This window comes from Lissotriton vulgaris, chromosome 8, assembly GCF_964263255.1.
Source record: "Lissotriton vulgaris chromosome 8, aLisVul1.2, whole genome shotgun sequence".
NCBI classification, from domain to species: domain Eukaryota; kingdom Metazoa; phylum Chordata; class Amphibia; order Caudata; family Salamandridae; genus Lissotriton; species Lissotriton vulgaris.
Window position 1 is genome coordinate 1,409,638,768 of NC_141696.1, and position 14,268 is coordinate 1,409,653,035.

The 14,268-nt window shown below is 51.7% G+C and overlaps 1 protein-coding gene across 1 annotated transcript in view; it reads right to left on the reverse strand.

The window, feature by feature from the left end:
* Positions 1-14,268, reverse strand: part of BRWD1 (bromodomain and WD repeat domain containing 1) — a 2,503,800-nt gene that overhangs the window by 1,720,533 nt on the left and 768,999 nt on the right. The window contains exon 19 of the mRNA XM_086935423.1: positions 10,435-10,615. Within this exon, the coding sequence (XP_086791549.1) occupies positions 10,435-10,615 (181 nt within the window). The remainder of the gene's footprint in view (positions 1-10,434; positions 10,616-14,268) is intronic.

The window sequence follows — 14,268 nt, forward strand, 5'->3', positions numbered from 1 at the left end:
TGAGTTGCGACCACCGCCATCACTTTCGTGAACACCTGAAGGGCGCAGGTAAGGCCGAAGGGGAGCACAGTAAACTGAAAGTACTCGTGGCCTACCGTGAACCGCAGGTAGCGCCGGTGGGCCGGCAGGACAGGGATGTGAAAATAAACTTCCTGCAAGTCCAACACTACCATCCAGTCTCCCGGGTCTAGGGAAGCTAAGACCTGAGCCAAAGTCAGTATCTTGAACTTCTCCTTCCGGAGGAAGCTGTTGATGTTCCGCAGGTCAAAGACAGGGCGTAGGCACCCTTTGCCCTTCTTGGGAACCAGAAAGTAGTGGGAGTAACAACCACACCCTACTTCTGGCCCAGGAACGCACTTGATGGCCCTCTTGGCCAATAGGGCCCTAACTTCCTCTTGCAGAAGTTGCAAGTCATCCCCCGACACGCTATGGTATTGCGGTGGCATGGCTGGAGGGGTCGTCTCGAAGGGGAGGGAGTAGCCCCTTCGGACGATTTGCAGCACCCATCTGTCCGATGTGATGTCACGCCAGTGGAGGAGGTGATGGCGAATCCTGCCCCCACTGGCTTTAAATGGGCCTGAAAGCTCGTTCTAGGAGGGCTTTGAGGCGGATGCTGCGGGGGTGGATGTGGATTGGCTTTGCCGTTGTCGCCTGGCACCGCCACGGTGGTTACCAAGTCCGCCACCACGCTGGATGTTAGTCTGCGTCCCATGGCTGGCAAGACGTGTGGGGGTGCCCCTTCCTTGGCCATGAAAGGAGCGAAAGGCAGCTGTTTGATGGAGCGGGGCCGACAGGCCCAAGTTCTTGGCCATAGCCCTGGAGTCCAGGAGTCCTTGAAGCGCTCATGCCAAGGAGGCGACGGCCATCAAAAAGCATAACCATAAGGGTGTTCTGGACATCAGCCGAAAAATTGGCGGACCTCATCCAGGCTTGGCGGCGCACCGCCACCCTCGTTGCAATCGCCCTGCCTAGCGAGTCCGTGCTATCCAGCCCACATCGAATAGAATACCGTGCCGCATCTCGCCCCTCAGCAAGGGCTTGAGCGAGTTTAACCCGGGCCTACTTTGGGCATTGTGGCGGAACGTCCGCGACCGTGTCCCACAGAGAGTGGGTATAACGGCCCAGAAGGCAAGTGGTGTTGACTGACCGGAACCCCAAACTAAGTGAGGAAAACATTTTTTCTGTACTGTTCATACCTTTTGGATTCCCGATCCGGGGGAGCTGTCGGGAATGCGGTCTTGGAATTGGAGGCCTAGACAACCAGGCTCTCGGGGGTGGGGTGGGTGGACAGGAAACAAGGGTCGCCCAGGGCCGGGCCCCCTATCTACAGGGGGACCTGTAGCGGGCCTGGACCAGGTGCCCAACAGAGCGTCAGTTAAGTCCTCATTGAATGGCAGTAGAGGCTCCGAAGAGCTTACCTGCGGTTTGAGGACCTCAGTGAGGAGGTTAGTCCTCACGGCCGCGACAGGGAGCTCAAGAGAGAAGGCCTTGGCTGCCCTCCTCAACACCACACTGTAGCCAGCCCCCTCCCCCGTAGCCACGGCAGGAGGGAAGACAAATCCAGTGTTGGGCGTAGTGTCCAAACCACTGGCCTCCACTAGTTCACCTGCCCAGTCCTGAAAAGACTGGCACTCCCGTGCCAGAGGGTCCTCAGACTCCTCCCAATCCACCTCGTCCTCCATCTCCTGGTACTCAGGTTCAAATGATGGGGCCGGATCATAGAAGTATTGCTCTTCTCTCGGCGCCGAATGTGGTGTCGATCGAAGCCGGTCCGAAGCCAGAACCGGATGGAGGGGGGATCTGGGACGACGTTGTCAGGGGCGACATCCTAGGAGTCGACGCCGGCGGAGGGGCCGTTAGGTCGACCAGCGGCGACTAGGGCCTCGGGATCGCTGGGACTACACTGAACAACCACAGGTTATGAAGTAGGAGTCTCACAGGATGCGTGTGCAGTGTCTAAACACACACGCGGGTTCTCATAGACTTTCAATGGGAACATAAAAGTTAGAACCTAGTTGATTTCAGACAGTCCGGGTGGACTTGCGGGGAAACCCAGTTAGAACAGGACACTTGGATAGTTATTACCCATGGGAGCACCGGAGTACTTGAGTTACCTCACCCAGGGAAGCCGAGTGCATTAGTGTGAAGTTGTGTCGGGTTTCGTCGTCGATTCCTATGGAGAGCTGCAAGAACATGCTGCAGGCGACCAGGAGGAAGATGTCCGGGTGGATCTAAGGGTGTATCGGAGACGTGAAGAACCTGAAAGCAAAGGGGACAGAATCTGGGTCACTCGCCAGTGACCAGGAAGGAACCAGGAAGGAACCAGGCGATCTCGAGCTGCAAACAGGTGAAGAAGTGAAGCTTGTCTCTGCAGCCACGTGGACCAGGAGGCATCGACGACGACCAGGAGCTGGATATGGACTGTCCCACGAAGGCTCTCGCTGTTGGCGGTGTCGGATTCCGGATTGGAGTCAACAAGCCTTGGCAAAGGCAACCCACGGAGGAAGTGAAGATCGGCTTTTTGTACAGACCAGCAAGGTCTGTGGAGCTTCCCCTTTACAGGAAAGCAAGAGCAAACCCAGAGCAACCAGGCAAGCAGCGTTGTTTCAAAATGGAGTCTTCAAGATGGCCACTAGCCAGCGGGCTAGCAACCGCGAAGACTCCTCGAGAGGACATGCAAGAGCAGGCCCCACGCAGCACTCGTGGAGTGTGGAGGGCTGAGCTTCGGTGCACTTACGACTTGGGGTTGGGGCTTCTCAAGTCATAATGCACAACTTCGGGGATGCCTCAGAAGCTGCACAGTTTAGCAATGAGCAAAATGGCCAGGTGTCTGGGCCCACGTCTCTCGTGTCCGCCACGGGTCTCAGCTTTGCTGGAGGTGTGTGTCGGGGTCGGAGAAGTCTGGAAGTCCAGTCCTGTGAAGCAGGGTTATCGGGATCCTTTGGGAGCGTCGACAAAACTAACCAGCAATTCGCTAGGTGGTGCCTGTTTGCACAGGGTGGTCACTCCTTGACCACAAGGGAGATTCTTCAGTCTTCTAGTTGCAGTAGAATGCCGAAAGTCCGGAGTTTCGTTTCAGAGTTTCAGTTCAGGACAATCTAAAGTCTCTAGACTCTGCTCCTAGCTTTATACGAATTAAAGGGGCTGGATTACCTGCTAGGTCCCTCCTATGGGTGGGACCAGGGAAGGGGGTGGTTACACCTCTTTCCTTTTGTCGAGTTTCGCACCAGAGCTGGGGCTGGAGTGCCCTAGCAACTGGTTTGAACCGGGCTATGCATGGAGCACCTTGTGTGCTCCAGGCAGTGTCTCATTTCATTCAACCCACCCTGCCCCAATACACAATAGCCTGTCTGGGGAGGTGCTAGCAGCTCCCAAGGCAGGAAACCTACTGTCCAGGCCTCCCTCGCTGGAAGAGCTCCCAACTGCAGGAGGTCAGTTTTTTGTCGGTGGCAGCAGCGTCAATTTTGTGATGCTGGGGCTCTGGTTAACTTTAACCGGGATAGTCAGCAACAACATGTCTTCTCCCTCTAGAAGAGTGGAATGCTACCCCCGTCGCCAGAACTGGCGAGGAGGTAGTATTCCAAAGCGTATGACACCTTACACAACATGTTTCGATAAAGCCAAACCAAAGTTAGCATTAACTGCGAGGATTATAATGCACTTAAGAGTATATGGTATGGCTATATCATAGAACAGCTATAAGGACATGGTTCCGAAAGATGCAGACAGGCTCAGCTCATGCTAGAACACCATCTCACATAAAATCAAGCACTCTGCCTTCAGGATTGTTAAGGACTGCCAAAGGAGTGACTTATAGGTATATATGTGTCTATATGTTTATATGTAATGGTAGGTATAGGGATACTATACCTAAGCAAGGGGTGATTACACGACCTTGCCCCAGCTGAGTGATCAGCCAGTTGTGTCAATGTGGATGGCCAGCCAGGGGTGGCATAATACATGCTGCAGCCCCTGGTAGGCCTTGGATGCACCTATGCCCTGGGTACCTATGGTACACTATACAGGGGCTCATACGGTGACTCAATATCCAATTGGAGATGTATCTAAAGTACATAGAGTCCATTTTACAGTGAGAGCACATAGCCTGGGGCCCTGATTAGCAGGATCCCAGGCCAACTAAGTCGAAAACCAGCTAAACACGAGGCAAAACGAATATGCTACTTACCAGAATGCCTCTGTTCTTGGCATGTAGGGCTGCTGACATTCATATCTGTACATAGATCGCAGCCTAGTGTTGGGTCCGGATGATTGCACATTGTTGTCCTGGAAGAGTCTTCGAAGTATCACAAGATAGGTGGCTCCTCCCCTGGACTACAGTGCGCATGGGCATAGACTCCATCCCCAGATTGTTTTTAGCCATTGTGGCAAAGATGGAGTGCAACACCGTGAGTGATGACCATGCTAAGAGTGATTCTGAGTGCTGCAGCCGATAAAGGCGCCGGGGAGGAGGGCGGGCGATATGAATGTCAGCAGCCCTACATGCCAAGAACAGATGCATACTGGTAAGTAGCATATTCGGTTCGAGGCATGTGGGCTGCTGAATTCATATCTGTGCATAGAATACATAGCAGTCACTCCATTAGCGGCAGCCGCCTGTGCCAGCTGCAGCAGTTTGAAAAAGTGTTTTTAGAACAGCCTGCCCTACAGCTGCCTGCTGTTTGGAGTGCACATCTACACAGTAGTGTTTTGCAAATGTGTGTGTGGTAGACCATGTGGCTGCTCTACATATGTCTTCTAAAGAAATATTTCCAAGGAAAGCCATGGAGGCCCCCAACTTTCGGGTGGAGTGGGCCCGTGGGGGGACCATTAAAGTGCGCTTGGCTTTTTGATAGCAAATTTGAATGCACTTAACGATCCACCTGGCTATACCTGCTTTGGAGATGGGGTTGCCTTTGTGTTGTGGTGAAAAGGCAACAAATAGTTGTTTTGTTTTCCGAAAATGTTTGGTCCTATCAATGTAGTACATTAAGGCTCTCTTGACGTCTAGTGTGTGGAGCATTCTCTCCGCCACTGACTCAGGATTTTGGAAGAACACAGGCAGTTATATAGTCTGATTGATATGGAACTGTGAAACCACCTTAGAAAGAAACCTAGGGTTAGTGCGAAGCACCACCCTGTTGGAGTGAATTTGTATGAATGTCTCTTGGATAGTTAGTGCCTGGAGTTCACTAAAGCGTCGCAGCGATGTAATCGCTATCAGGAAAGCCACTTTCCATGTTAAGAACTGAATCTCGCATGAATGTAGAGGCTCAAAAGGTGGACCCATTAGTCTGGTGAGGACCACATTTAGGTTCCATTCAGGAGCCGGTGGGGTGTGGGGAGGAATGACTCGGTTGAGTCCTTCGAGAAAAGCTTTGATGGCAGGCACTCTGAAAAGTGAGAGATGCTGCCTGTTTTGTAGATAAGCTGCTATTGCGGACAAATATATACGAATGGAAGCATAGGCCAGATTGCATTTGTATAGATGTAACAGATAACAAATGATGTTGTGAGTAGACGCGTTTAGCGGGTTGATGTTGTGGTCTGCACAATAAATGACAACCCGCTTCCATTTGGCCGCATAGCATGCTCTGGTGGTGGGCCTCCTTGCCTCTCTTATGATATCCATACAGTCGGGAGGCAAGTTGAGGTAGTCAAATTCTAAGACCTCAGGAGCCAGATCGCTAGGTTGAGCTGTTGCGGATCCGGGTGCTGAATATCGCCATGGCTCTGCGTCAAAAGCCTGGGTGTGAGGTGCAGCCTTTGATGCGGTACCACGGATAGTTCAAACGTGGTGTACCATGGTTGGCGTGCCCACGTCGGAGCAACCAGGATGAGAGTCATCAAGTGTTGCTTCAGCTTGCGTGCCACCAGCGGTATTAGAGGTACTGGGGGAAAAGCGTACGCAAATATGCCTGACCAGTTCATCCATATCGCATTGCCCTGCGACTGTGGGTGTGGGAACCTGGCGGCAAAGCTTTGGCATTTGGCGTTTTCCTTTGTGCCAAACAGGTCTATCTCTGGATGACCCCACTGCTGGAAGTACGGGTGGATTACTGATGGATGTATCTCCCACTCGTACATTTGGTGTCTGTACCTGCTGAGTATGTCCGCCATCTGATTGTCTTTGCCTGGGAGGTGTTCCGCCATGAGGAAGATGTTCCTCTGAATGGCCCACTTACACATGCTCTGAGCCAGATGAGACAACTGTGGAGATTGTGTACCTCCCTGCTTCTGAATGTAGTACATGGCCGTCATGTTGTCCGTCCGGATCACCACGACCTTGTTGCACCGATGCCATGAAGACAGCCATCAGTTCTAGAAGGTTGATGTGCATCTTCTTTTGCTGCGTTGTCCATAGTCCCTGCACTGTGTAGTGGAGTACATGAGCTCCCCATCCCTGGAGAGATGCGTCCGTTGTCAGAATGATCTGTGGCACAGGCTCCCGGAACGGTCGTCCCCTGCAAAGGTTTTGTGGATTCCACCAATGCAGAGAGTTGTATGCACGACCGGTTACCAACACTAGGTCTTTCAACTGTTCGTGAGCCTGATTCCACCGACGTGCTAAGCACTCCTGAAGCGGACGCATATGTAGTCTCGCATGCGGGACTATGAAGATGCAGGAGGCCATCATGCCTATCAACTGCATGAACACTCGTGCCGGAAGCGAGTGTTGAGGTCTGAATTTTTGCATCAGCAATTGAATGCCGTTGATCCTCACTGAATTTGGCTGTGCTTTGGCTGCCAGAGTGGCTATTGTCGCGCCCAGATACTGTTGTACGTGGGCGGGCTGAAAGTTGGACTTTGGGTAATTCAGTGAGAATCCCAGATTGTGAAGAAGGTGAATGGTGTGTGACATGTGGACGGCACACTGCTTGGCCGACTTTGCTTGGATAAGCCAGTCGTCCAGATAAGGGTAGACGTGAATATTCTGTCTCCGTAGGTGTGCAGCCACTGTCGCCAGGCACTTTGTAAACACCCTGGGTGCCGTCGTGACTCCGAAAGGGAGGACCTTGAATTGGTAATGCTGATTCAGAATGGTGAATCTGAGGTATTTTCTGTGTGACGGGTGTAGCGGAATATGAAAGTATGCATCCTTCAGATTTAATGTTGCGAGGAAATCTCCCTGACTGAGCAACAGTAGGACCTGCTGCAGTGTTAGCATGTGAAAGTGTTCTGATAGAATGTACTGGTTTAGGGGTCTGAGGTCCAGTATGGGTCTGAGGGACCCGTCCTTTTTCGGAATTAAGAAGTACAGTGAGTACACTCCTGTACCTTTTCCTTCCACAGGCACGAGTTTGATTGCTCCTTTTTGCAGCATGACGAGTACCTCCTGCTGCAATAAGAGCAAATGCTCTGTGGACATAGGACGGTGTCTTGGGGGTATGTTGGGTGGAGTGGATGTTAACTCCGGACAATAACAGTACTGGATAAGCTTCCTGACCCACCTGTCTGTGGTGATGGGTTTCCAGACCGGCAGGAACTGTTGTAGTCTCCCCCCGACCGGTGTTGTATGGTCGGGGGGTAGTGACAAGGCGTCACTGTTTGTTAGTGGCGGAGGATCTGGAGCTGTTGTTTCCACGACCTCTGCCCTTGGCGCTGTTTCTACGATAGCCACCTCTACTTTGTTTGGTGTATGTGGTTTGCGCGCCACCTTTATTGTACTGTGTTTGCTGGGACAGCTGGCCTCTGGAAACTCCTCTATTGTTTTAGCGACGAAAAGAACCACCCCTGAACTGCTGCGACTGGAGAGCCCCCATAGACTTTGCAGTTTCAGTGTCCTTTTTGATTTTTTCCAAGGTGGTGTCCACCGCTGGGCCAAATAAATGATCAGGGTTTACAGGCTGATTTAGTATGGTGGTCTGTATCTCTGGCTTGAACCCGGAGATTCTGAGCCAGGCATGTCGCCTCAACATCACACTTGTGTTATTGGCTCTGGCCGCGGTGTCTGCTGCGTCCAGTGCACACTTGATAGAAGCATTTGATATGAGCTTTCCTTCTTGTATGAGCATCTCTGCTGCCTCCTTATATTCATCTGGCAAGTATTGTAACAGGGTCTCAAGTGTATCGTAATGGGCCCTGTCATATCTGGCTAAGAGTGCCTGAGTGTTTGAAATGCACCAGATATTGGCCGCTTGAGCTGCCACCCTTTTCCCTGATGCTTGTAGCACTTTAGAATCTTTGTCAGGGGGAGGAGCATCACCCGTTGTTTGCGAGTTCACCCTCTTCCGGGCATTGGAAACAACCAGAGAGTCCAACGGCAACTGTCCCTTAATGTAGGTAGGGTCCCCAGGCGCCGGTTTGTACTTTTTTTCAATTCTGGGGTTTATCACCCTGGCCCTTGTGGGCTCTTTAAATATGTGCCCAGCATGCTTTAAGACACCCTTTAGCATTGGCAGCGTCTTGACGGTTCTCTCTGAGGTGGAAAAGGTGTCAAACAGAAAATCCACTTCAATAGGGTCAGCATGGAGCTGGACATCATGATTTTTGGCTGCCCTTTCAATAAGTGCATTAAACGCCGCCGAGTCTTCAGTAGGCGATGTTTTCACAGCATACACATGAGTGTCCGGGGCAGTGTGTGGATCCCCTGGGTCAGCAGCGTCCGCCCAGGGTTCATTGTGATCTTCTGGATCAGTGTCTACAGGATAGCTGTACTCCTCATCGTCACCTTCCCCCGTCTCCACATCCGAGTAAGTGGGCGAAACCGGAGCAGTGTCTTGGCCACGTGGAGATATAGGTTCGACAAGAACGGGTGTTGTAGTGGAATCCTTCTTCTTTTTTAATGGGATTCTATATGACATGGGCTGTTCGGGGCGATCTTTCGTTTGTAAACTGAAAGTCTACCCGAGTCGGCATCGATGAATTGTTCCGACTGCTCTTCAAGCGAGGGTTGTCGATGCTTTGTGACCAGTACCGCAGTTGTGGGCTTCGGCCCCGTGGACACCTTCTTGGACGCTTCGACGGCCATCTTAGGGGCGAAGGCCTTAGGCACCACTTTCGGTGGCAGCATGAACTGGATGGGCGCCGGCGATTTTTGAGGTTTACTGGCAGGCTTTGGTGGTGGAGTATCCTTTGGTACGACAGCCGAATCCTTTTTCTTAATTCGCTTCAGCGATTCCGACACCTGCTTCGAGAAGGAGGCGGACGGCTGCGTCAACTCGACGGGTTCCTTCGAGCCACCGCCAGGCGTGGACTCGAGGTTCGTACCGCTCTTAGCTTTGTCTGGTCGACGCGTAGGATCGAGAACCTTCTGAGCTCAGAGTCCTTTGTCTGTGTCGACGGTCTTCGGCGCTGATTTTTTTGGGTTGATGTCCTTGACCAGTTTTTTCAGTGTCCCAGTCTTCGGCTCGACACCCTTTAGCGACCTCACAGGGTCGATAACACCTTTATGCTTCGTGGGTGCCGATAGTTCAGAGGACTTCGAGCCGACCAAAGCAATACGCACTTTCGGTTTCGATTTTGCCTCTAGTGCTTTTGGTTGCGTAGACACCGAAGCTTTCTCTTTCGGTTTCGATTTTGCAACTCGTGGCTCCTTAGAAGTGTCCGAAGCCGGGCCTGAAGGCGAGGCTGTAGAGATTGCTGTCCAGGAGGATGCCGAAATTGCAGGCGTGGTCTGCTGGTGTTGGTCAGAGTTTGGGAGGAGGGGGGCACCAGGTGTCATTCTACGGGGTGTTGTTGTTCCCAAAAATCAGCCCTCCAGTCTTGTACGTGTTGAGTTTCAGGTCTTCATCCAGTAAACTGAAGGGCTTGAAAATGGCCTTTCTTGATGACATTGTGCCACGCCAGGAGGAAAAAACTCAAAGAATTCGACAAAAGATACAAATGTAAACAAAAAATTACTAAGGGGTAGCTCTTTTTTTGATCTGCACTGACTGGCGCGAAAAGAAAAGAATGGACGTCAGTATCGTGGGGTGTCGCCTATAAGGCCACTGAGCACGTCACTTCTTGAGCGGACGACGCAGAGCTGAAGGATGCCACATACCGATGCATAGAGTTACTGCTCACTAAAATAATTCAGGATACAGTCTAACGCCTGAGGATAATTTTAAGGAAAGGAAACGGTGGCTAGAAAACTATCGGATACAAACAATAAAGCAAAAAACACTAAGGAGAGAAAAAGGTGGAAGCGCCTGATCCTTGAGTCTGTGGCACGTGTAAAAAAGGAAACAGACATTGGTATGGCAGTTCCTTTACTGATGTGCAGGATCCCAAAAAGCAGATGCATTGATGGTTCTACAGTTGGCGCTGGAGCAACGTCATCTAGTGTTGGATGGGAAGTACAGCTGTAAAATAATTATGAAGATCCAGTCTAATAACTAGGAAATCTTGAAAGATGAGGTATGTGGAGAAAAAAGTTTCAATTAGAGAAGGGTACTTGTGCATATTATGTTATTGTAAGACAAAAATTGTAATAAAGATAAGAAATAAACGCACCTGCTTATACCGATCGGTAGTTCTGGTACAACTACTCTATGTTGCCAAGCTTGCAGGTCTCGCTCTGTAGCCATCTGACTTCGAGGGGCATTCTGGTGCATTTGACGCACACCCTCAACTTGACCACTACGACGCAGACCAATATTAGGAGGCGACTGAATATCTAAGCTTGGACCTCTTCCTATTTAAATAAAATGGAAATAGACAAACTATCAAGTGACTTTAAGCAAATCAGAGACATACATTTCTCCCCTGGTAAGGACCCAGCAGCAAACATCCATATCATCGCTATAAAATTTATTAAGTGAACAAATATGCAGTGAATAATACATTCAGAACACCTGGTCACTGAACTCCGGTTACACAGTATATTCAGCTAAGCACGGGGTGAGCATTACTTGATAATTCAAAATGTGCAGAACTTAAGAGCATTTGAGACACATATATATTACACACACATACACACAAGTGAAAATAAATTTGGCCCAATAAAACATGCTAATTTGAGCAAATGTAATAAATGCCGGTTCAGACATCTATCACAACAGTGCCACTACCAGTCCCGTCTGATACCGCTTGGGAGAGGATGGCACAACTATCCAGCCTCTTGGATTCCCTATCCAGTGGTCTAGAAGCACAAGTTACTTACCTTCGGTAACGATATATCTGTAAGAAACAGTAGTTCGTATTAGATTCCTTACCTTAGAATATCCCCAGGCGTCAGTCTGGATCCGGAAATTTTTGTGTAGCAGTACCCCTGCGCATCGGTAGGCGTCGTCTGTGGCTCCACATCCGTCGTCAGCGCCGGGATGACGTCGCGGAAGTACTTAGACGCCGCCCTCGCGCGCTGGCGTCAGTTCTTATACACAGCTTTTCCGCTCCAGAAACGTAGAGCCATGATAAAAACCAACACTGGTGCCATGAAACTAGGGTCCTGAAAGGGGATGACCTTAACCCTAGATATCGGTTCGCAGAATGGGGAGGATGAGTGGGGCGGTAAGGAATCTAATTCTAACTACTGTTTCTTACAGATATATCATTACCGAAGGTAAGTAACTTGTGCATCTGAAAGAAACAGGTTAGTATTAGATTCCTTACCTTAGAATAGATACCCCAGCAATACTAATCCGGAGGTGGGCCTGCGAACCAATAATCACACCAGAAAGTCCTGGAGAACGGAACGGCCGAAAAAGCCATCTCTCCGGACTTGGCTGTCCAGGCAGTAGTGTCTTGCGAACGTGTGCAGCGAGGCCCAAGTAGCTGCCTGACAGATGACCTGCAAGAGGACTCCCCGACCCAGGGCAGTAGTATCCGCCGTGGCCCAAGTGGAATGGGCACGTAGCCCCACAGGAGGTTCCTTTTTAGCCAGTGAATAACAAGCCTTGATGCACAAGACGACCCATCGGGAAATGGTCCGTTTGTGCACCGCCCCTCCCTTCTTAGCGCCCACGTAACCAACAAAGAGTTTGTCATCCACCCGGAACTGGCATGTGTGATCCAGATAGTATGAGAGCGCACGTTTTGGGTCCAGATGGTGGAGCCTCTCTTCCTCTTTCAAGGGATGCGGAGGCAGAAAGAAGGTGGGCAAGGTGATGGACTGCCCGATGTGGAAGGCTGTGACTACCTTGAGCAGGAAAGAGGGTCTTGTCCGCAACACAACCTTGTCCGGATGGACAGAAAAGAAAGGAGGATTGGAGGAAAGAGCCTGGAGCTCACTCACTCTCCTGGCAGAGGTTGAGAGCAACCAGGAATGCAGTCTTAAGGGTAAGAAGACGAAGAGGACAGTTATGAAGCGGATCAAAAGGTGCGCACATCAGGTAAGTCAGAACCAGGTTCAAGTCCCACTGGGGCATCACGAAAGGAACAGGGGGGGAACATATAAGTGATGCCCTTCAAGAACCTATTTACAATCGGGGACTTGAACAAAGAGGGCTGATCAGGGAACCTTAAGAAGGCGGAAACGGCAGAGAGGTAGCCCTTGATAGTGCCCAGAACAGAGCCCTGCTGGGCAAGAGAAAGAAGAAAGAGGAGAACCTCAGAAAGGGAGACAGAGTAGATCCACAGCCTTTCCTGTGCACCCTGCCACAAATCTGTTCCACCTGCAGGCGTAAACGACTTTGTGGAGGGACGCCTGGCTGCCAGAATCACAGTACAAACTTCAGGAGGAAAGTCAAATGACCTCAACTGTCGCCGCTCATGGAGGTGGAGACTGGACAGGTTCGGGTGGAGGACTGTCCCCTGCTGCTGCGACAGAAGGTCCTCCTGAAGAGGCAGACGAATCGGGGGATCGACAGACATGCTGAGTAGCTCGGGATACCAGTATCTTCGTGCCCAGTCCGGAGCCACAAGGATAACTTGGACCCGGTCTGATCTTCTTCAGCACTCTGGGCAGAAGTGGTATAGGTGGAAAGGCGTACAACAGACCGCAGCTCCAATCGCGACGAAAAGCGTCTCCGAGCGAGTGCTGCCTTGGAAATTCCAACGCGCAGAACTGATGACATTGCGCGTTCTCTTCTGTGACGAATAGATCTAGCCAAGGCTCTCCCCACTGCTGAAAGAGGCCTTGCGCCACGTCCGAGTTCAGACACAATTCGTGATCCATCATGCACCGACGGTGGAGTTCGTCCGCCCTGGCGTTCAGGGAACCTGCCAGGTGTTGAACCACCAGGGTCAAGCCCTGATGTTCCAGCCACTGCCAGAGGCGCATAGCCTCCTGGCATAGGTCCATGACCCCACCTTGCCCTGTTTGTTGAAGTACCACATGGCGGTGGTGTTGTCCGTGAATACCTGCACTACACTCCCCCGGACAGAGGGGAGGAATGCCTGCAGTGCAAGCCGTATCCCACGCAGCTCCAGAATGTTGATGTGGAGCCGGGACTCCGCCGGGGACCAGAGCCCTCTGATCTCCGCCTCTCCCATGTGGCCCCCCCAGCCCTGGATGGACGCGTCCGTCACAACTACGTGCTCCGGTTGGGGTAGGAGAGGGATCTGCCGCTGACCCAATCGCAGACCGTGAGCCACCACTGCAACTGTCTTGCAGTGCCCTCCGAGATCAAGACATGGTCGGACAAGTTGCCCTGATGCTGGGCCCACTGAAACTTCAGGTCCCACTGTAGAGCCCGCATCCGCCACCTGGCGTGATGCTCCAGAAGGATGCAGGAGACATCAGCCCCAGAAGCCGCAGCGTCAACCTGACCGAGACTCGGGATAATGGCTGAAAGATCTGAATCAGAGCCTGAATATCCCGAATCCACTGTTCGGGAGGATAAACCCGAAACTGTGCCGAGTCTAGAACGGCTCCAATGAATAGGAGCTTCTGAGAGGGACACAGGTGTGAATTCGGCACATTGATGGAGAACCCCAGCAGGTGCAGGAGGTCGGAAGTAGTCTGGAGGTGGCTGACGACTGTCTGGGGCGAGCCCGCCTTCAACAACCAGTCGTCGAGGTAGGGGAAGACTGAAACCCCTAACCTGCGCAGATGAGCTGCGACCACCGCCATCACTTTCGTGAACACCCGTGGGAGCACGGTAAACTGAAAGTGCTCCTGGCCTACCGTGAACCGCAGGTAACGCCGGTGGGCCGGCAGGACGGGGATATGAAAATAAGCGTCCTGCAAGTCTAAGGCTACCATCCAGTCTCCCAGGTCCAGGGCAGCAAAGACCTGAGCCAGTGTCAGCATCTTGAACTTCTCGTTCTGGAGGAAGCCGTTGACGTTCCGCAGGTCCAAGATAGGGCGTAGGCCCCCTTTGCCATTCTTGGGTACCAGAAAGTAGTGGGAGTAACAACCACACCCTACGTCTGGCCCAGGAACGCGCTCGATGGCCCCCTTGGCCA